The sequence below is a fragment of the Egretta garzetta genome, unplaced genomic scaffold (assembly GCF_000687185.1).
Source record: "Egretta garzetta isolate BGI_Z169 unplaced genomic scaffold, ASM68718v1 scaffold435, whole genome shotgun sequence".
NCBI classification, from domain to species: Eukaryota; Metazoa; Chordata; class Aves; order Pelecaniformes; family Ardeidae; genus Egretta; species Egretta garzetta.
This window is the reverse complement of record NW_009259691.1, coordinates 730623-754424: the sequence shown is the minus strand read 5'-3', so window position 1 is coordinate 754424 and position 23802 is coordinate 730623. Positions and strand designations below refer to the sequence as shown.

The 23802-nt window shown below is 40.6% G+C and overlaps 1 protein-coding gene across 1 annotated transcript in view; it reads right to left on the bottom strand.

Moving 5' to 3' along the window:
- Positions 1 to 23518, bottom strand: part of KCNK10 (potassium two pore domain channel subfamily K member 10) — a 63849-nt gene extending 40331 nt beyond the window's left edge. The window contains exon 1 of the mRNA XM_009638858.2: positions 23467 to 23518. Within this exon, the coding sequence (XP_009637153.1) occupies positions 23467 to 23518 (52 nt within the window). The remainder of the gene's footprint in view (positions 1 to 23466) is intronic.
- Positions 23519 to 23802: the final 284 nt, after the last annotated feature.

The following is a 23802-nucleotide window of genomic DNA, read 5'->3' as shown; positions in this document are numbered from 1 at the left end:
AATGCTGTTTGGCTTACCAACATAAGGAGGCCCATATTATTTACATGGATTCACAAAACCATCAATTCTGAAAATGTTCTTAAAGCCTGGAAACTGCACAAATTTTATCATAAATCATTTTTCAGCCAAAGTATACTAGATATCTGGGGTCAAAGTCACTCACACGCCAAGAACAATGATGGACCTCCCAGCTTGGGACTGAGATACTGTACAGACACGTGACCTTACCAGTACATCAGAACTAATAACCCCTGGTTTCAGCCAGACTTATTAGCCTGACCACTGTGTCAAGATACCAAGGCATCTGAATCAAAGCTGGCTCGCCTCCAGCTAATTCAGGTGTCTCAGCATCACACTTCCCACCCTCTGTTGCCAGTGCTAGCAATGGCAGGATGAGGCCAGGTTCCTCAGCATTCACTGGTATAATGGTACCACATGCAGGCTTTAAAGATGCTGGATTCTTTTTAAACCAAATCCCTGCTGTAATCTTACCATGGTGCAGCTATCACTGGCCTGTAATTTCTTTGAAATTGGACTGATTTATTTTGTATCAGACCCAAATCAGATTACAGTTAAAATACAGTCACTTTAGCTGCATTCTCTGAACTTATTCCCAAAGTGTCTTTTCTGGTTTTCTCAGAAATTAAAGCAGAAAGAATTACAACATCTGATCAGAGTGGCAGCGTAAACTGATTCCATGTAATTTGAACAATAGAAAATATTTTATGATACTGAATAATTTAAGAACTCAGCTGTTTACTACCATCATGTTTTCCTAGAAGCAATACATCTCTGAAGCATTGCATTGAGGATACAGCTTCCAGCTTACTTGCTAACCAATAAACTACAGAAATCTGTAGCTGCTTTATACTTACAGTTAATATTTCTTTTCATATGTGGCTTGGGGGCTCTAGATACTGAACAGATTAGAAAGGATCCAGGATCAGAGGAAAAGCCTCTGTGGTATCTCAGTTTTGCAACACTCTGTGGCATGGCTGTTCAGTTTGACCGTCAAAAGGTCATTCCGGTTCCCAACACTTATCAGGCACGATGGAGTGACATCAAACTTAAAAGGATACTTTCCCTTACCTCCACATATATTTCATGTAAGTTCTAAGAACTTGAAGTGACAATAGGGAGAAGAGTGACAATATTAGAAAGTAACGTTTTTTCTAAAAGAGATCGATTATTTCATTCTCTAAATCTGAAAGGGAAGGGTTATTGTAATAGATACAGTGAGTTTCGGCACAAAGTACCAGAAAAGTATTCAGAAGGAACATAAAATAGAGAGGTTGTGTGAAGCAGTTAGAACCTCCCTTCCTCTATAGGCAAATATCTTAAATCTGAATCACAACGTCTCCTTACTGAACTAAATAAATTTGAGTGTTCCCAGAAGTGGCTCAGCTGGTATAGATCAGTGTAATATAACTTCCATGGATCGCATGGAATTCAATCAATTTACATTAGTTAGAGCCCATACCTACTCTGTATATTGTGAATCAACACAAAATCTGAAAGCCCGAGGGCTGATTTTGCACACTTGAGATTACTCAGCAAAATAGTCTCAGGATCCAAGGCTCACATGGTAAGAAGAAAGCAGAAGTCATATGACAGAAACAGCATGCTACAGTTTTTTGAAACAGCTATCCACCTTACCATGACTGGCATAGTCCAGTATAGGCTGGGTGAGCCTTTCAGTGGAGAGAGATACCTGACTGATATCTCACAAATGATAAGTCAAGAGGAAGGAAGTCAAGAACTGGTAGAGTTAAAACAGCTTTTGTGAGTTTTCTTTTCCTCTCTGCTAGTACAAATGTTTCTTATTCAAATCATATTTCTGGCAAAGTGTTAATAACAGCTTTACAGTAAAATCATGGCCTGTTTGATTCCGTTTTCAAAGGCAAATGTGTTGTACTGATTTAAGAACAAGATGGGAACTTCAGGGTAGGGAATGTAAAATGTTCTTATAAATATTGTGTCACTTAAACAGCTCAATGGATTACTGTGCTCAGCTTGCTTATCTCTAAAATAAAAGATAAATCTTTTCCTAAGAAGAACTGTGTTAAAGTCCTTCATTTTCTGCTATTAGTAATAGTTACCCTAAGTGTATGTAGAAATGTTGATCCTAAAGTATTTTATATGATATAAATTAATATGCAGGAAGATTCTACTAAAGCAGCTAGTTGAACAACTGATGTATAACAGTGATGGTCTTCTTACAAAGCTGATTCAGAAGGCACAACTGCAGTCAATACCCCAGAGATGTTTCAGGGTAGGTTTTAAGCAGCAGGTAGGTATTGGAAAACCAGTGTAGATACTCCAGCTAGCAGATATCTCACTCTTTATGACAAGAGAGTGGGGTTAGTGACTTGAGCACATGGTCAGAAGCCCCGATTTCTAGTTGGAACTCTGCCGCCATGAACCTGTGCACTCAGAAAAGTGCTACCATTCACCTTTAAATCATGGTTTCACCAACTAGAAAAAGATAAAATAGTGCTTACTTTTCTAACACGAGTGTCCTTTAAGAATCCATGCCTGTACAATTTTTGAACAAACAGATGAATATGAAAGCTATATAAACTTACAGAAGTTTAACAAGTAGTTTTACTAAAATCAAAGGATAGACTACTGTAGCAATTCAACAATGTGCAGTGGCATACAAACAGTTTAAGAAAATTAAGGACTACATAAATTCTTGGATTTGTAGAGATAAATTAGACTATAGTTTAGAACAAACATAGAGCAAAAGATAAAAGGATATGTTTACAATAAATGCAGAACAATCCCTGCTTTATTTATCCATGTTTTTTCAAAACAAGCTTCTGTTAGAACAGGCTTTTCTCAGAATAGAGTCTCATCCATGTGTGTTTGTTAAATGATATCAAAGAAGTCTCAATCTGCTTCACTGAAAGCAATGATGAATCTCCATTCACGTGCATGCACTAAAATAGTAGACAGGTAACCTCAAAAGAACAGGTACACTCAAAGGAACACACCAGTGTTTCGACACAGGCCTTACCCCACGAAGAGGATGCCAGTGGGGAAAGAAAGGTGAGTTCCTGTTTGTGTGGATATGCTTCAAAATAAAGCAACTGAAGATACTGATGTTACAAGTCAAATTAAAATGTTAGGATCTGTATAGTTGTCTACCTCCAAGAGTGATGCACTGACAAACTGCACTTGATGTACTGATGAACAGCACAACCAGGCCGCCCATTCATATGGGAGGACCTTAAATACCTGAGATTTTTGCTAATGTTGATGAGAATTAAGGAATGAAAACTCACTCACTGACTGTCAAGAAGACTGGGGCAAAGCTGAACCCAGCTGAAGAGGTTGGCAGTTGGCCTAGATGACCATTGTAGGTTCCTTCCAACTGAAATTTTCTATTCTAAAGCATAAAGCTGTAATGTAAAACATTGGAACTATTGAAACAATGCACCATAAAGCATTGTTTCAGGTTAAAAATTGTTCTTTATTACTGCATCTATGCTTTGCTTTAGGAGACAATGTTTCTAAGAACAGGTTGGACTGATATCTGCCAGAAGTATTTAGGTATAGTTGGCCCAGCTTTACAGCAGCAGGGTGAGCTAGATAACCTGTTATGACTCTGTGAGAATAGTTCTAATTTAAAGGGAAAATCTCCAGACAGAGACGTTCAAAGTGCAGCCACCTCAGAAGGACAGCTTCAAATAAGAGCCAAAATGCTGAAAGGATGTTCAACTGGCTTTTGAGTATGAAAACATTAAGCATAGCTTTGCCACACTGACCTGTATCCTGACAACTATTTTACCCAATATGCCAAGAACATAGGAGATACCAAAGAAACCTTGTTTTAGAGGAGAGTTTCTCAACTGGCTTAAACCAAATATATTTTTTTTTAAATTAACTTGCCCTCTTCTCTGGTATTGCTGTCACAATTTTTATCTGTGAAAAAATGTAAATTGGGTTTAATGGAGTGTCTTATTTAGTACTTTATTTTCTTCCATGTTCCTGTGCGACATAAGCACACAGGAATGTATGTGCATTTTAATGACAGTTTAATAGAAAATTCTTTACACATCTGATGCAAGTGTTGCTTTCATAGGATTCAGCACAGAATTAGATTGAGGCCATATATACTTATGCATTCAGAGACCAGCAGCTGGCTTTATATTTAATACGTGAGTTGATCAAAAATGAAACTGGACACTTCATCTCCCATTTTAGTAGGTCCATCCAAGGAAGACAATAAAGTACTTTCAGCTCAAGTGAAAGGTTCTTTGATGTGCATCTGAAGGTAAGTACCAGTATGTTTCCCCAAAACCCTCATAATATGACGGGAGGTTTTTTTAAAGAAGGGAAATTATGCTTTCTTCAAACATTTACATAGTCAAGCACTCCACATTTCCCACGGTGTCTTCCTTATCTTTGTCTTAAAACTAGAAGTTTAGTTCAAATTATAATCTTAGCATGCAGGCTGGTTTCACTGAGAAAATTCATGAGCAAATCATCCTACAGCTTTCACAAGGTCCTATACTGCGTTATCAGCACTTGCACATCCTTCCTGCAGCACTATTTAATAAGCCAGCATTCCCTCCTGAAGTAATTTAGAAATATGATATTTTGTCAAGTGTATGAAGTTGCAGAACTTCAGAGTTGCAGAGACTTGGAGCACCAAGGCTCAGAAATGCCTGTGAGGTGCTAGCCAAGTCCACTACAGCTTCCCTGAACCAGCCACTAAAAGTAGGTGGATCAACCTTCTATAAAATGGATTGTAAATGACAGGGGGATGAAGGGACTCCAGCGGCAATAATTGTTTTAGCATCCTAGCAGGAGCCTCATTTATTTTGTTTTCATTGGACAGAGTATTTTAGTTGTTTGTGTTCATCCCCCACCTCTCTTCTGAAATGGCCACACAGTGAAGTTAACATCAAAAGGCTTCCTGACTGAACAGTGTGGAAAGGCAAGAAAATGAGCAGCCCACCAGTGGGTAACATATGATCTCACACTCCAAGGCTCTGGCACATCTCCAGACAGAAGTTCCTGGGGGATATAGGTATCTACCATTTGCTTCCAATCTCACAACCTTACCACAGAGTCCCCAAAGTGATTCCAGCTTTTGGCTGCTTGGGTTAAAATAGCAGGGCTGTGCCTGGAAGTCAGGGCAAGGATAACAGGTATGTTAAAGGAAGAGCTGAGGCAATCAGCATATTAAGCTATGAGCTATATGAACTTCTCATGAATATGTCACAAACAGAAAATGCACGTGGGTTTATGGATGAAGGGAATTTGTATGTCCAACAGGAAGCGGGTGGTTGCTATATGCATGATGGAAGTAATGAAATGTGTAAGTTTCTGTCCATGTGTAACCAAAAAATCATTAAGCCATTAAAATTTTGCATTATGAGGACATGGCTAATCATTTCCACCACCTGCTTTGCTTACTGTTCCAGCTCCCTCCCCACCCCCTTTCTTCATCTCTGTCTGTTGTGGGTTTTTAACAGGTTTTGTAAAATAGAGAGCATCCATTTAACCAACACAATGAATGTTGGATTTTTATACACTGGGCACTCAAAAATCTGACGCTGGTTTAGAAAGTCTGGCTTTTAAAGCAAAAATCCCAGAAGACAATGATTGTGTTTGCCTTTGTGTTTGTGCAGCGTCTTCACATGATGTGGGCTAATTAACAGGTGACATTTCAGCTGTGATCAAGAAACAGGAGACAAAATCCTGCCTGCAGGCTACGATTACATATGGGGCAGAACACTAGTATCCCTGTGGCTGTTGTTCTGGGTTGAGGCATTATAATAAGCATTGCTGTCTGGGGACCAGGGGATCCATACAGCCATGGATCAAGAAAATTGCTCTCAGCGCTGACATGTTTTACGTCAGTTTGGCCCGGGTCCCTCTGCATACCCCCAAGGTGTTCAACCACACGACTTGAGCAGTGAAAGTCATCGCGAGCCCGACACACAAGGGGGATTTCACCCTACTGTTTGTACAGCATTTTGCTGCAAAATGCCATTGAAGTGAGAAGCATTACTATTACATTTACTGCTCGTGAAAGCAAAGCCTGACATATTGTTTGTTTGGAAAATGCACAGAGTGCCTCCAAGCATATAGCTTTTCACTGCAGCAGTACCCCACTGGTTAAATCTAACATTGTTTTCCCTGAAGTGGATTCTCTAATGCAGTATTAGCGCTGCTGAGTTCAGCAATATCTCAGCAGTCTGCTGCAAATGCAGTCATAGGTGGCAAGGCATTCAACAAAATTCGGAAAGAGACAAGTAAAGGCAGAAAGGGCAACACACATTAAACCAAAATGATTGAATGTGCTGTTACAAAGGAAGTAGCTGATTGCTCCCAATTGCTCCTTTCCCAGAGTGAGGCAGGGAGAAGGGAAGAGTATGTTAGGTTACAAAACTGCATGAAGTTGCTATTTGCTTCCTATTATAGGATAATGCTAGTGAAATAGAGTTCTCTCTGTTGGTGGGGAAAGAAACGTCGGTAATATGTACCAGAGGGAATTATTCTAACCATTGCTTTGCCATCCCTGGCAACAGCTTTGGGGAAAATGTCATATAAGAAGGTCAGGTTGGACGGGGCTCTGAGCAACCTGATCTAGTTAGCGGTGTCCCTGCTCCTGCAGGGGGGTTGGACTAGATGACCTCTAGGGGTCCCTTCCAACCCAAAACATTCTATGATTCTATGATTCTATGATACTGCAGGTTTTGTATCATTTGTCATATATTGCCAGCTAGTGCTCAAAATTGTGATTCTCGGTAAGTTTCCAAAAAAATCTACATAATTCTGCTTCAGCAGTTATAATTGAAACATACTAATTAATAGCTCTTGGAATATCCCAACTGCTTAATTGAGTTGGAATGCAGTTGTTACAAGAAAATAAAAAACCACCACTGTTTTATAATGTGGCTTTCGTTCTTTTTCATTACAAAACTATAGCTTAGGCAAAAATAAAAGATCTTACACAGACTAAATTGGAACATGATATAAATTAAGAAATCAGTGTGGTCTGAGTTAAGGTCTCTCTTTCTGTAGACAGAGCTTCCCAAGTATGAGAGTCTTCACAGAGTGGTGATGCTGGTGCACAAGAGACAAGAACTAAAGGGAATTTAAGCCTCTTCTCTGTTCCTGGAGAGCTTCTTTAGTGGCAGACAAGAAACTTAGATATGCAGTAAGTCATCAGAATGAATCTTGCCTTCCCCTGAAGGACACTGTCACTCCTATTTGATAGCAGTTTCTCCCAAAGGACAAATCTTGTGGGAATCTTCTCCAGTTTCTACTGGCCATACTACCAGAATATCACTGCTTCCATCTAGCTGTGCAGCAAGTGCCTGACCGAAACCAAGTACCTGTCTATCTGGTCTCCACGACTGTGTATTTGTTTTAGGTGGCAAGGTGTTGGTAGCAGGAAGGCTACAGTGTTGGTCTCTGTGAGAGAAGGCCAGGGACTGCCCCATGCTGGACACAGCCAGCTCCTGCTGACTCCAGCAGACCCACCACAGGACACAGATGAGCCTATGAGTGAAGCTGGCAGCACCTGTGTGAAAGCGTAGTTAAGAAAGGGAAAAATGTTGTGCAGGCAGTGAGGAATGAGGAAAAAAAGGCTGAGAAACAATCCTGAAGACACCAAGGTCACTAAAGGAGAGAAAGCAGTGCTCCAGGAGCTGTAGGAGGTATACTCCTGCAGCCTGTGTGAGTTTTGGAAGAGACCACAGCAAAGCAGGTATTTCCCTGCAGCCCAAGGAGAGGACCCCACTAGAGCAGATATCCACACTGCAGCACATGGAGGACCCCAGACCAGAGCAGGTTGATATTTCCTGAAGGACTGCTGCCCATGGAGACACCATGCTGAAGCAGGTTTATCCTAAAGGACTGCAGCCTGTAGGAAGGACCCATACTGGAGCAAGGCAAAAGTGTAAGGAGGAAGTTGCAACCTAGAGGAACTTCTATGAACTCAACACAACCCCCTATTCCCCATGCCCATGATGGTAATACTAAGTGATCTCCCTGTCTTTATCTTGACCCACAAACTTTTCCATCTCATTTTCTCCTCCTCGCCTATTGAGGAGAAGGAGTGAGAGAGCAGCTGGGTGGGCATCTGGCAGCCAGCGAAGGTCCACCCACCACAGTCAGTTTACTCAAGGGCAATAAAGGTGAGGACACAACTCAGACTGTATTGTTCAGCACTGTTTTTCATCTGAGTCTCACCAGTCACGGAGTGCATATGGATTTTGGTGAAAAGGTCATCAGCCCATTACAATCATGCCCTAAGAATGTCAATGTATAGATCAGGACTTAAACTACAGGGATAAACATCAGTTAGCTACAGAGAGAGCAAGCAGCCTTCCAACAATAATGCCTTTTTGAAACTCTCTACTGGAGTTGGGTCAATATGGAACAAAAACATTCATTTGTCCTGTTGAGTGAATTTGATTTTTTCACTTTTTATCATCTTTCATTCTCATCTTTCCTTTCCACACATAAGCATTTTATTTCACTCATTTTCTATACACATTCAAGAAAATGAGTGTTAGCAGCATACACTTTCACATAAAGTTAAATGTCGAATTCATCAAATATTTCATGCTGGAAGGAAGTGCATACACTCTTAACCAATCAAGGAAAACAGCAATACAACATGATCTCTCTGACTGACAATTTAAAAAAATATAAGAAAATCACAATCTGCTTGCAGATGTTAAATGGCTAGAAATTGGGCACTGGGTAAACTCAACTGGTTGGATTACTTATTAATCTAGTTGTGATTAGTTTAAGAATTATGTAAAAGATTAAAAAGTCTATGCAATTGCCATTTCCCTGAGCTATGCCATGTCCCTTTTCTTTGTTTCCAACGCAATTTGGAGGCTGTTGAAAGACTCTCTAGTATTCTATCATTTCACTTTAGCAATTCTGAACCTAGTCTCCCTAACGAGATAGAAAAGAAGTATGTACAAGCTAATTTAATTTTAGTCAAGAAAGTACAGTGAGGGAGAGAGAAGGGTCTGAATACCAGTTTTATACTTATTGTATTTCTAAAAGGTGCTGCCATTTCTAATTGTAAATTCTTTAAAGCACAGAAGAATTGCAGTTCAAGCATCCGTCTCACAAGGAGCTTTTAAAGCAGGGAAAGGAAAAGCTCACAATGGCTGCTTAGGAAAATAAAGTCTGCAGAACTAAAATCTCAATGCCCAGAAAATCTCACTATGCCCACAAATCCAATCCTAAATCAGCTTTTGTATATGTCCTTATTAATAGTTACATATTATAATGATGTATTTCATAGAGAATCAACTCCTCAGAACAGGGGCCCTAACATCAGCAGTGTTTACAACAGGAATGTCACTTCCTTGAATATATTACAAATAGCAATAATTACCATATATCACTGTCTTTCAAATCATTCTGGAAAAACCTGGTGCTGGACAAGAATAATTTTCATTAATCTTTCATGTGAGGAATTCAAAAGTAATTCTAGGCTCCTTCTTGCAGACTGATCCAACTTTCATTAAGATTTGCACAGAGAACAGGTTCAAGCCAAGAAAAGCTGAGCAGCTTTGTTAGCATAGTGCTGAGCTTCTGTCTATAGGCCTAGCCACTGAGCAGGACATACTTGGTTCAAAACAGTTCTGTACCAGATAGGTTCAAGTTCAGAGTTTCCTTGGACTGGCCTACCTTAGACAGAAGTGTTCAACTCTATCTGAATACAAACGTGTAGGTATAGCCTAGACAAAAAACAAATTGCTTAACCAAGATCACATGACAAACGACAAGGCTGAAGTAGAAACCCACTCTCCTGCTCCCAGACTTGTCTGTTTTAAAACCTATCCAAGAAGAGCCACTCTTATTTTGGACATCTGTATTTTATTTCTTTTATCAATTTTTGGCTTCCGCACAACCTTTCAAATGACTGCATATAGTTAGCAACCAGTGAAGATGAAGATATGTTTTTCTTTCTTCAGGCTAATAGAAAAGGGAAACAAACACTGGATGGCACAGAAAAGGCTGCTCTATTCAACATCTTTCTCCACTTCACTTACCACCAAAATATTGAATGGTTACTAAATACTGACATGCTTCATTGTAACTGAGTGTTAAGGGTAGAGGAATATAGGAGAGAGTGAATTAGCAAACTACAGGAAGCAAACACCGGATCTGTATTTAAAGAATATGGGAAATATCAGTCTTCCTTCAGTCAATTTTGACTGATCTCTTGTCTTGGTTTGAACCACAGTAAATCAAACTCCATCACATATTCATATGTCATTTGTCCATGACACAAAATGATTATCAACACAGTCATCTTTTCAACATCCCACTTTGATTTTTGTTGCAACTTTCCAAAGTATTATCTTAATATAAATAAAAATGCTGCTTGGACTAAGTGTAAAAATGTGAACTGTAGTCTCACAAATTAAAATAAGACACTGACTAACTGAAGACAGTTATGAATTCTTCCCTAGATCCTTTAAGAATAGGGCAAGAAATAACTGATTATTCTGTACCAAGGAAGTAGGGGATTATTATATTAGGAAAAAGTCTAGCTACAAGGATAGCTAAGCATGGAATAGCCATTGAGATACTGAAATCTCCTTCATTGGAAGTATCTAAGAACAGGGCGTAAAATCATCTGCCAGAAATCATTTAGGTCACTGTTTTCAATCTGTGCCCCGCATACCCCTATGGACCCAAGAAGAAAAGCTATCAGTGAAGGGTAACAAAGGAAAAGAGCCTAACATTGTAGGCTGGTATTCATCATCTAGGATCTGTAAACAAATTGGTGAAATGTTAAGGTATTAAAGAAAAAAAAACATCATTCGTCTTGATATTCTAGTCCTGACTCACAGCAGGAAAATGCTCTTGAAATCCTTTCCCTCCCCTTCTGTGGAAGATAGTCAAACACATCTCAGCAATCCTCTTTGCATCAGTTGTGCCAAGTCTGTAATAATCTTTCAAAATTATCTAAATATCTCAAAGAGTTTCACAAATAACAGATAAGCCCCTGTGACACTGAGGAAAAACAATACTGTATGTGTTCACAGTTTGTCTCATGTAAACACTGCCACAGAGATGTTAGCAAAATAATTAAATTCAAGAGTAATTTTGAAAGTTGATTAAAACAAGGTCTTTGTCATACAGGCATCAAGCAGGTACAATGATTCGTCACCAATGTATTAGCAAATCTTCAAGTTCTTTTAGGGGACACACTCTTTTCCACTATACACAACAAACTGCTGGTCTGTCTGTTGCAAGATTAATAGACAGACATAAATCAGACTCCTTTCTTTTGATGGTTATAAAGGAAAAATAATGAAACCCATGTGTAAGCTGCTCTTGCTTATTTTTTACAAGAACTTCCACATTCTGACCCAGCCTCTCTGCTGTCAGAACCACAGTCAGAGCCTGCCCACGAACCTAAAATGGACTGCCCAGGAGTTACTCTCTTGCAAACACAGCCTTAGAGCCCCTGTCTGCCGAAGCTATGCAAATGGCCGGGAAACAACAGGAAGCCCAGGGCTGGCTTGCACAGGTATCAGCCTGAACTTATCCACTGACATTAAAAAAATCTCTGCAAAAGTCACGGTCATGGGATGCTGGGATACTTTCCCCTCCCTCCTCCCTCTCCCAGGCACTGCACTTTTTTAAGGCATAAGTGACAGCTCACTGGTCGAAAGAATGCATGTGCTAAGGCAGGATGTGAACTCCAGGAACAGCTGAAAGCATCTTCGGTTTTTTCTTTCTGGTTTGGCTTCAGGACAGCAGTCCTCGAGGGGTTCCTAGCTAACACTTATTGGCATTAACATGAAGATGCACTGCTACTGACACCATTTGTAGCACTACTTACAGAGCTGCCAAGTCCAGACGAATACTTGAGGGAGATTTGTCTTGTGCTGGAGTGAGATTGCACACTGCTGGAGGGCAGTTCGAATTTTGTTTCCCTTGCTTTCCTTTCTCTCTCTCCTGACCTCTCTTCCACCCTGCCCTCCTCCAAATCCATCCATCTGCTCTTGTCCCTCACTTCTTTCCAACCATGCTGGAAGCGTGGGAGGCAGCATACCCGTAACTCCCAGCTCAGTTCCTCTTCTCAGCACTCAGCACTCAGCAACCCTCCCCATTGCCTCTGACACTTGAGCCTGGAGCAAGGAGCCAAGCACATGTTCTCATGTGACGGGATTCATCAATGAACTTCAGGTATTGGAAAATGGAAAATAGAGTAGAAGAGCATTACAGTGAGGAGCAGGAAGAGTTGAGGGGAGATTAGAAGTGATTTACAGGGGCAAGTCCCAAATAAGGAGCCCTCCTGCTTCAAGATTAATGACTGCGTTTGTTCCAACACGTTCGCTGGCAGCAGTGCTGTCATCAGGTTTATGAAGCTATTTATAGAGAAACTGAATACGGAGAAACCCAAGAAAAATTCTCACCTTTCCCTTTCTGAAATAAGACTAAAACCAATAGATCACTGCTAAAACCTGTTTCCTTAGCATTAAATCAGTATTTTGTGCTCTTGCTAAAATTGGGAATTCTAGTTCATGCAGGTCTCTGCTCTGTCAAGAGCCAAATAGGAAGCAAGTGCTTTTGGCTCAAGGTCTTGGGGTATAGAGATGCACTTTGTGAAAAAGTGTTCCCGTCAGAAGAGATGAACATACCATCGTTTTTCCTTATTCAGTAATATATAGAAAAACTGCTTTCTTTTCAGTATGTCACAAGCCTCGAGTACAAGCCCCATGGAATAAATAGCTGCTCTCTGGTTCTCTGCAGACTTCACCCTTTGATGAACAACAGACATGCTGAAGCAGTGATGCTGCTGCTTATCCATAAGCTTCTTTTTAAAGACTAATAAAAAAAATCCATTGCACCATGACATGACGTTGGATGAAATTAATTGATTACTTTTCCTCACCAGGAAGTGTCCCAGGATTCCAGTAACATTTAGGAAGAGTCTGAATCTTCCACCACAGGAGTTCAAGGTGTTCTGCTTCAAAGGGCTCACAGGATAACTTAGGGTCAGTGTTTTAGCTGGTGTCCTTCTGCTAGAGCAGCTGGGCTGGGATCTTCCACACATCCTACCTCAAGGATTCACAAAAGAAATTTAGACAATGGTCAGACCAACGAGTGAAGGAAACCTAAGTCTTGCAACTTAGCATGAGAAGGCCTGTGTACAAAGGGAAGAACATTCTTATTGACAGAAACCTAGTGGTAAGACAAGCAAGTGGAGGAGACAAAAAACAAAGCAAAGATTCACGCTGGCCTTCCTAGCAGGAAGCTAGCTAATCTACATTAGAAATGTTATTGATGCTGGCTGTCTGCCAGGGATGCAGCCTAACAGCTGAGTGAAGGAATCTCTTGATCACCTCAGTCATGCGCAGGGGACTTCAGCAGCACCACTGACTGTAGTATAGACCGGAACTGTAAGACGCCAATACATCGCTCAGCTGGGGCAGGACAATATCTCCTGCAGGACTCTCTTGGGTTAATAGCCAAGAAACAGATCTTTCACATATAAATAAGGCCAGAAAAACACATGCAATATAACCTCTAACCCCAGAATAAGAACAGTGTCAGCACTTCCCCTTCAAAGATTTCTTGGGGCATCCTTATGGATGTATCTGCACGTTACTGACCATACCCAAAGACCTCATAGTGATGCTCCTCTGTAAAAACAAGAAGTAAGAATTTCTGTATCAGTCTGGTAGTGTGTTCCCCAAAATGGCTAATGATTGGAATCTACAGAAAAATATTTTGAATTCAAACAAATCTCATTAATGATCCACCACTTCAGTTAAGTAATAGTTTCTCAAATTTTCTGAGCAACAGCAATAAAAGTGGATCTTTAATTGTGTGGTAATGGTCAGAAATCTTGTAAGAAGCACACCAATTGGGCTATTTTTTATTTCACCAGAGCTATACTATTTGCATATCCTGAGGATCCAGTCTATTTAGCAGTCTTAAGTTCCTATACACAGTAGCAGTCTTAGTTAAAGTGAACAAAGGCTTTTCAATACTTTGAAAACCTCTTCTGGAACAGGACGAAGAATACATTTAAGTTAGCTATTACCAAATTACTCTGTGCAGAAAATATCTTCCACAAGGAAGAGAAAGTTGCTGTTTGAAATGCACTTGTTCAGCATAGCCATTTTTATTTTCTCTTATTCTAAATGCTTTATAACATACACATTTTTCTTTTACACTTTTGGTGTGTAAGTTATACCAGTACAGTTGCCACACTGAGAATGATTTGCCTGTCCACTCTGCATGTGAGACAATTATTAGAAAATGACTGTGAGTCTAAGAGAGCTCAGGTAAGCAAAAGGAAGTAGGTTGAAGAGACTTCAGACCCTGTATGCTGCTCACGGCAGTATATAATGAACAGAAGAGACAAAGAGTGTCACTGGGAGGCTGGACGGGGACACAGAGCTCCAGATCAACGCTAGGCTGATTCTGGCTGTGCACAGCTGGCTTGCAGTTTGCTATATAGTATATAACTTAGGGTATCTTAGATGATAAGCAGTCTGGTACAACAGCTGAATTACACAAGACTTTTCTTACCTCATGCTCAGCTTCTATTCAGATAATACTGTAGAAATACAGTTGTAATCTGAACTATGATAAAACTTTATAGCTACACAAAGATGGCACCTACTGATATGGTATGGCTTCTAACATCCTGCAGTACTTCACAGTGTTGCCATACTGCATCACTGACATGCAGCTGCATGCATTCACAGATCAGACTTAAGAAGGAGACAGCTGTGGCCCTCTAATCAGTTTTGCCCACAATTAAGCTTCACTTAAGCAAAAGTACGCCTGCCCAGTGTACAGCAGGTGGGCATGAACTCATTCTCCTGCACTCAGAGCTGGTGAAAACAAATGAAATCACTACTAATAATGCCAAGCTCAAAGTAGTATTTTATAACTTCGAGCAGAGCTGCACTAACCATGGCAGTGTAACTTCTTGTAACCCCAAAGCATTAGCAAACTGAGAATGAATCCGTCAGGAAAAAGTGGTGCATACCTGCCCTAAATCCTCCCAGTGGGAAGCTACCCAAAGCCATTTGAGCTGAAGTTCAAAATACGAGCAGGAACAACCCTTGCCTCATTTCTTTCCTTTGCTGTAACTTGGAATATATCCCACTAGAGTCAACACAAATGTGGTCAAATTGGTCAGTGCAGCCTGGAGGGTGATTCTACTGACCCTAAACCAGACATCTACTGAAAGTTCTTCAGGCTCCACAAACCATATTTGATTGTATCTCCCCTAACCACAGCAGATCCTTAGTAACTTAGAATACCTCTGCATTTCAGATACCTACCTATATTTAGGTGTTTTATTCTCCAACTAAGTCACACTCAAATACCATAATTCAGTTGCTCATCCATAACATATAGTACCAAGTGAGAGGTCCTAGGATATCCTCGCTGGCCTTAAGCTGTTGCTGCAGAAAGGCAGAGGTGTCCCTTAGCTCTATTATCATATATACCAGGCCTACGCAAATGTCTCAGCTGCCTTACAGTCCCTTAAATGGCAGTAGATGCCTATTTTTAGGAAACTCGATCAACAAATAATGTCTGGTAGCAATGAGAAATTCAGGTTGCAAGGTTACATGTCAGTATGTCATTGTAACCCAGTAATGAACTCTGCTTCTCGTGAAGGCAAACTAGTATGACGGCTGTAGCATCATGAAGAGGTGGCTCCGGTGTTGTTTCTGCAGCTGTCATGATTGCTGCTACTAAGGCCTCTCTGCACGACCCTTTCTTGTGCAATCCAAACTTATCAGTGTTAATGTTTAAGTAATCAGTGATTGATCTGAGTTAACCTAGAGGAATGTCTTTGAGATGTGTGAGCTGCTTCCTTCATTTAAGCTAGGAGCTTCTGCAGTACCATTTCTTTTGTAATTCTTTCATCATTGAGGTTTTTCACACGTAGTAGCTGGTGACTGCCTTTTGTTTCTTTAAAATGAAAAGCTGAAATCTGAGAGGATAAAAGCCCTGGACGAGCTGTCAGTATGTATTTGCTGTTTTCAAATCATGCCAGTACTATTTCATTACAATAATGAGTAAGAGAGAAATAATCCAAGCACCCTTTAACAGCATATCACCGAATCTTAAGAATCTCACTGGTACAAATTTAAGGTGCCAAAACCCAAAATCCTTATCCAGTAAAGTCAGTAGCATGTTGTTTTTTTCTTCCTAGGGAAGAAAAGATGAGTCAGTCCTGCTGAGATATGAACATATGGCTCTAACAAATCTAGGTACTCAAAGCCTGATCCTTAAAGCACTGTGATGATCCTGTAGGATAGTGATACCAAAATAACTGGTATTGCTTTGTAAGAAGATGGTTTTTAGGGTTTTAACTTTTGTTATCCCCTACTAGTTAAACACTCTATTGTCTTCAGCAAACAATGGTCATGCATAATCTATGGGATATCAGAAAGACAGAGAACTGAAGCAATTTAAACATCTATTGAATACATCTCTTTGGGGGCAGAACTGAGGAACAAATGGAAGAAACGTAAGCATGTTTCTCCAATGAAGGACTAGCCAAATAAACAGATCATCATCTATTAAAGATAATTACTACATGATATAAAGATATTTTGTAATATGTCCATAAGATTATTTATACTGTGCTTTAGTTTTGCTCACAGAGGATGACCCTGATATATGCCTGAGGAACCAATAGATAACATAAAGATACTTCATTTTTTAAAAAATATGCCCTAGGTTACATGCTTACTTCTAAAAGGTAGAAAAACATCATATACTTGAAAACAGTGAATGGCAGTTGGAGGCAGCCAAACTTGTCTTCATGTCCACTGATTTTTTTTCAGAGCATTTTCAGCCTTCCCACAGGTACGCTCTTTTCATTCTGCATTTTCTGCACCTCTGGCAGTGGATCTGACCCTGTCACACTTTGGGTCCATTCTTTTGTAATCTACATTACCTGAAGCAGTTTTCCTTTTTACATCTTTATTTCTTTTCAGATGTCCTCTAAAATTTCAAACAGCAAACTCAAACAAAATGCTAGACCTAAATATGTCTGGACTTCTTAAAAAAATTGAACCCACACACAGACTTTGTAGCTGATCACTACCCCTGCTCAGGACTCCAGATCCTAAGTGCAACAAGTTTCAATCCCTTTCAAATATTTTATGTGTCATGCCCCTTGCCACAACTCCAGCTTTCAGCAGAATGTTCCCCTTCCATTTTAAAAACAGAAAAATAAAATGAAGCCAGGCTTGTGTATTCTCTTCCACCTTTTTTCCCCTCTGTAGAGGTTTTGATAACAGATTCTATCACCTTACTGGCTTTCATTTCCACTTCTAGGAAATCCAGAGAAGGGCCACAAAGCTGGTGAGGGGTCTGGAGCACAAGTCCGATGAGGAGCGGCTGAGGAAACTGGGGTTGTTTAGCCTGGAGAAGTGGAGGCTGAGGGGAGACCTGATCGCCCTCTACAACTACCTGAAAGGAGGCTGTAGGGAGGTGGGGGTCGGCCTCTTCTCCCTGGTAACAGATGATAGGTTTGAAGCTGCGCCAGGGCAGGTTTAGGCTAGACATTAAGAAAAACTTCACCAAAAGGGTTGTCAGGCTCTGGAATGGGCTGCCCAGGGAGGTGGTAAAGTCCTCATCACTGGAGGTATTTAAAAGAAGGATAGATGAGGTGCTTAGGGACATGGTTTAGTGGTGGGATGGCAGGGTTAGGTTAAAGGTTGGACTCGATGATCTTAAAGGTCTTTTCCAACCAAAGTGAGTCTATGATTCTATGAATTCCACTGCTCTCCCTGTCTTAGACTTACAGCTTCATACTGCCTTTGATTCTTTTCGTTCCCTTTTTCTCACAGCACAGATGACATCTTAATGACACCCTACCCTTCCTCTTTCTTACCTTGACTAGAGTTCAGTCTTTCCTCACTGAGAAAGCTGCTGTCCAATCTTTCACTCTGCCACTTTTTTATTACTAACTTTACTTTCACAATTCCTTAGTTTTTCCATTTCCAGGGCATACTAAAGACAACAATGATGAAAATAATAGCTCTCTGCTGTCTTTCTTCCTCACCTGCTAATTCAGTCATATCTTCCTATCTCTTACCACATTAGGGTCCACAGTATTCATTTGCCTCCCCTGCAGGCTCCACGTAGCTTTTAGTAAGGTTCTAATTTTTTCATTCTCTTTTATTTGTTTTCCAAACTCTTCAAATTTTCCACCTTACTGTATTTGGCACTACTGCACCTACACCATGCACTGCCAGGAGTGTCCTCCTATTTATCCAATTTCCATTCTCCTTCAAATCTTGCTTTAAAATAAACTTCTTACAGTTGTTCTGCAAGCCGTGCTTATTAGGCACAGCAGAGTCCTGGTCTATCAGATGGGTCAGTAGCCAATACGATTCTGTGATGCAAGTAGCACATGGTCAGTACCCTGCTGACCATGTGTCATTTGATGGGTTCAGAGCTACTTTTTTACATGTTATAGCTTTCCATAGCAGTCTTCCTACACTGAGCTTCTAAGAACTGACATACTAATGCAGAAAGATATTGTCTAGCTCACAGTTGCACTCCACTTCTTTTCAAACATTTTCTTGAAAACAGAGGACAGAAATGAACACCCTCATTCTGCTCATCTATGCCTTTATCATCAAGTTTGCTTGCTGCATTGGTCTCTGAATGAAAGGACAGAAAAAGCAGGAACTGCAGCAGTTTGTAACACTCTGCAGGCAGCATCAGTTTAACTTATATTGAGTAGCTGACGCTGAAGGTTTTTCCAACAAACAGTCATCAAGGGATGATCCAGTCCTGACACCTGCATGAAGCCATTTGAGACTCAGCTCGGTTGTCCCACATATAGGTGTCCAGTGCTGCTCGAGGTGTCTCAGGTGAAGTGAGAAATCCCATAGCAGGTGACACAGGACCTATGGAAGACTTGAGACCCTCTGGAGTGGCAGCTGGGAAATATCAAAGGTCTCTAGATACCACTAATGGGAAACTCAATTGAGTCTTCAGTGTCTATAAAGTACAATACTAGTTTCCGTTAGTTGTAAAGTGCAGAGATAACCTTATTTCTTAACGGGTGTGGTCTGTGTATGATGACAGGCTGTTCTGATCCCTCCTAATTGTTTTAGCATTTGATTGCAATACATGTGCTCTTCTTTCAATAGCAGACCTTAGATTGCTCTAAACAAGTTAATTATATTTCACAACACCCTTGTGCATTAGAGATTTATTAATTTTCCCATTTTGCAGTCAAGGAAAATGCGAGGAAAAGAAAGGGTAAGTGGCTCACTGAAGGTTAAACAGTAAGTCAGTGGCAAAATCTGAAGAGGAACTTCAGACTCTCAAGCACAGCTTGAATTCCCCACAGACCACTAACACCCACACTAACTGTAAGGATGATAATAAATGCATGATTTTAGGGTTCCAAACTGCAGAAAGCCATCCTACACAAACAATGTGCTTGTGAAAGGACACAGGAACTTGTATCAAAACTTCAGAGTTCAAAAAGGTCAGTGTAGAGATAAACATCTACCTGGAAATCCGACAGGCTTTGACAATCCATATCATTGTAATGACAGTAAAAACTGCAGGCACAAAGGATGGAACAAGACTGAACCCCATTTTCTGCCTACTAAGAGCATCACCAAGACAGACACCCTTCCCTTGGAAAAGACATCTCACCATCACCCTGCAAGACAGTCATGCTTGGGGATAATTTCTGAGCATATTGGAAACAGTCTCATCTACCCTTCTTTTCTAGAGAGAAACAGCAATTTTCAGCAGATAATTCTTAGGAAAAAAAACTTATGTTGCTGTAACATCTAGATGTCTCAGTCAGGATGAGGGACTCACTGTGGTTTAGGTACTGTATAAAAATACATGGGCAAAGAGATTATAAGCCAATTTAAGCATGGACAACAGGTGGGTGTAACAAACAGCAGGAGGAATGCAGGAAAGGTGAGAGATGAGAACAACAATTACAAGAATTAATGTCTTCATATGCTGCTATAAACCCAATCTTATATTCTGAAAAGTACAGATGGGAAGTTGTATGAGGTATGAAACTAAAAATCTGGTCTTTCACTAATTTCAGTTATTATTGCTTTACCTGAATTGCACCAAATGGGAGAAGCAAAAATCAATGATATGCAGATCAAATGTTTTATGATTGTGTATATCCAGGCTGATTCCACCAGTAACACAAATGGCAGGCTTGTTTTTTAAAATGTAAGGCCAGGTAGTGTGAGATCCTGTACTACTACTCTGTGTCCAGCTCTCCCTAAAATACTCTTGAGGTGCCTGTTTGGGTCTTTTGCTCATTTCTTACCCCACTGTATATGAATAGTATGCTTTTTAATAAATATACATGAGATTCTAGGACATATTTCACATTGGATTGTTAAGGACCAATCCCAATGACTTTTGGGATGGAGTTTGATCTGTTTGTTAATGGGATTACACAGTTTGCTTGCCTGGGATGGTAGGGGACTTCACTGGAGGAATCTGAACCCTATGTACTTCCGGCTTTATGAAATACTTGGTTTATCTGGAAAACACACTCAGCATTTACAGGGAACACACAGATATACGCTATACCCAATACAAACGAAGATACTACACAACAAGGATAAAAGCACAGTTCAGTCTCCATGCCCTGTTCGTTCCAGTTTAATGGCTGAGAAATCAGCCTCCCATTAGCTGTCTGTCAGACACCATCCCTCATGTCAACTCTATTCTTCTAAACCTGTTCTCTCCACAACATCTTTCTATGGTATATTGATCTTTGCTGATGTGAACAGAGAATACCAGTTTTATGCCAGATGAAAGCTACCAGCAGACTCTAATCTATTTATCTATGTAAATATTTACAGTTCAGTCAGCATTATGGAGTTTGAGCATTAATTCATTTCAATGACTATCATTCCGACCTGGGTTCAAACCAGCAACATTATCAGTCCCATGTCAGCCATACCTCCACAACAAGGGCCCTGGCCTTTAGAAATGTGTATAACTTCTAGAAATATTGCCTGGAATAATCAGATCTAAACAATTTTTTAGATACCATTGCTCTCACTTACACCATTGGACTGCTAGTTTGCTTGCCAGGAACATCAGATATATTTCAAGTACTGTTAGCACAAGTTAGCACAATTTCTACTAGACAAAACTGTGGAAACTGCACGTTCTCTGTCTGACGACCAGAACAGCGCACGATCATACAATACACACTGAAATGAGCCTGGTATTTCTGTGTGAACATTAACTGGACATGAGTTCTGCTTTTAATACTTAGGACTCTTTATATCCTTGCACCGCCAGCTTTCTACATGTTGATCTTCGCACCTGAGAAAAGCTATGTCACTTCTTATCTCCAAGGGGTACCACATAGGATGCAAAACATACCATTCTTCACATGTATATGCAGAGAACAGACTACATATGAGACTGTAAAACAAATTCATTTTAGGGCTCTAAGTGTTTTTCTGTAGATCATTGCTAACATTTATATCTACATAAACTTATTTTAATTTCAGAAAGAATGGAACTCTGATCTACCTTGTCTTCTACCCACATCGCTTCAGTTGAACTGTGTGAGTACAATGTCATTGCACTGTTCCTCTGTTGATTAAAGGATTGGGCCTTAGACAACTTTTCCTTACCAATTTGCCTTTTTCCATTCCACCAAATTTTATTTATTTCCTAAGTCCCTTGGAGAATTAGAAATTAACATTTTTTGCTTCCTTCCTGGCTATACATTAGAATCCTTGCTGCCTGGCTAATGAATTCAATACCCTAAGGGGAAATAACAGGCAGGATTCTGCAGTCCTTAGCAAGGATTCAGCTTGGCAGAGAGGAGACGTGCTGGGTTTGAGGTCTTTTGCCTGTTATGGTACTCTATGGTTTTGGACACATTAGTAAATTGTGACCAACCACCTGTTGGAGCCATATGCTTTAAAGCTGATTGCCAAGCAAAGGAGCTGCATACAGAATGCCATCAGTAAAGCCTCCTGTATGCCTTGTCAGGGTAAGAGAGGAAAGGAGGTTTTTTATTAAAAGGCATTTTGCAACATATAAAATGAATTAAAACGAAGCAGCAGCAAACATATTCAGAAAAGCACCTGGGAAGAGCAAGTTCTCACCACACAGAATTTTGACCCTAGGATAAGGAATATACTGTTATTATAATAATAAAATCTCTGTTAGCACTACTATCCATGTGTTTGTTGTGAAGCTGAGAGCAGAGGCGGCTGATGTGTCGATTTCAGCCTTCACCTAAGCTGTAGTAAGGCTTAAACTAAAGCTTGATTGTGTGTACTATTCAAACAGCACATCAGATCTGCTCAGCAGAAAGATGTCTGTTCTGCTCTATTCCTTCTACACCAGGAGAAACTGTTTCCAATGTTTCATTTTGTAGACATGAGGGCATGGAGGATGACAGATAAATTGACCACTAAAACCAAACCTGCAGATTAAAGATGAATAATCAAACCCCATGCTATCACTTCATACTTCCTGCAAACACTGCTGTACAGCGACCGGCTGCCAGCAGTTCTGCTGCAAACCTGAGCATATGGCTTCAAGTTGCTCTGCTCCTGTACTGATGCACAGAAATATGACACACCAGTATACAAATTACCAGTAGGGCTTTTTTCAGTCACTTCTTCTGTAGGATGAATATGAACCTCCTCCCCATGCCAGGGAAGGAGAGCATTTCATTATGGTTTATTTTAAAACACCAGTTGGATCGTTTTACTGAAAACCACTGCACTGGCGTAAATCTCCTTCCACCATCACACAAACACACTCCCCAAGACAGACTCCAAACCTAACTGTAGAGTTCATCAAACTATCCACTTGGGCTGATCAACTGTTAACAGGACAGAGTAAAGCGTCTAAAGGTCCCTTTGGGCTCCATTATTTAATGTGCCTTTTATACCATCCTCCACACTCCGTGTTATATTGCAGCAGCATTTTGCTCCAGTTGCTTGCCAACAAACATTTGCCATGGAGGAGCCCTGAGCAAGCAGTCACATCTGTGTCCACTCCTGTACCACCCATTTAGCAGAGACAATGATCACCAGAAACAACAAAGGAGCCACAGATAAAACAAACAATGCTGTGAGCCAGAGATCACTGCCATCCCAGGCAAGTTTGCCATGGAAATACTCAAGAAAAAGGGAGGGGAGGGGAGAGGAAGGGAGGGGAGGGGAGAGAGATATCAAATATAGAACTATAAAACTTACACATAGAAGAGGTTTTACCCACGTACCCACCCAACTCCACATCGGAGGAGCATTTTCTAACACATTGCTAGGATTGAGCAAGAAAGACTGAGCAGTGCACATGGGAGGCAGACAAGCATCCACCGTCTCCTCCCATTTGGAGTCAAATAGTCTCCTACGAGTCACTAGACACAAGGAATAATAATAATTGTTATTATTATAGTAATGATAGTAATAGAGAATCACCAACCTTGAGGATCCCAGTTGACCTGCTTTCTTGGAGTCTCGATTGGAAATTTCATCGCTTCCTTTTTGCACAGGGAGGAAAAAGAATTAAATAAATTCCCAACCTTCCTCTCTCAGTGCTGCAGTCAAACAAATTAATTTCAAATTATAGGGAGCCTGTGCTGCTTGACTGAGGGGAACTGGTGGTTGCCAAGGAAAGAAATACACAAATAAATCAAAGAAGGTGGGGAGGGGCGGGGAGGGGAGTGGAGTAGAGGGGTTTGTACCGGCGAGGTGAGGAGGGGTGCAGGCACCCCAGCAGAGAGAGGGGGAGGACCCCCAGCCACCCCCCGCCCCCAGG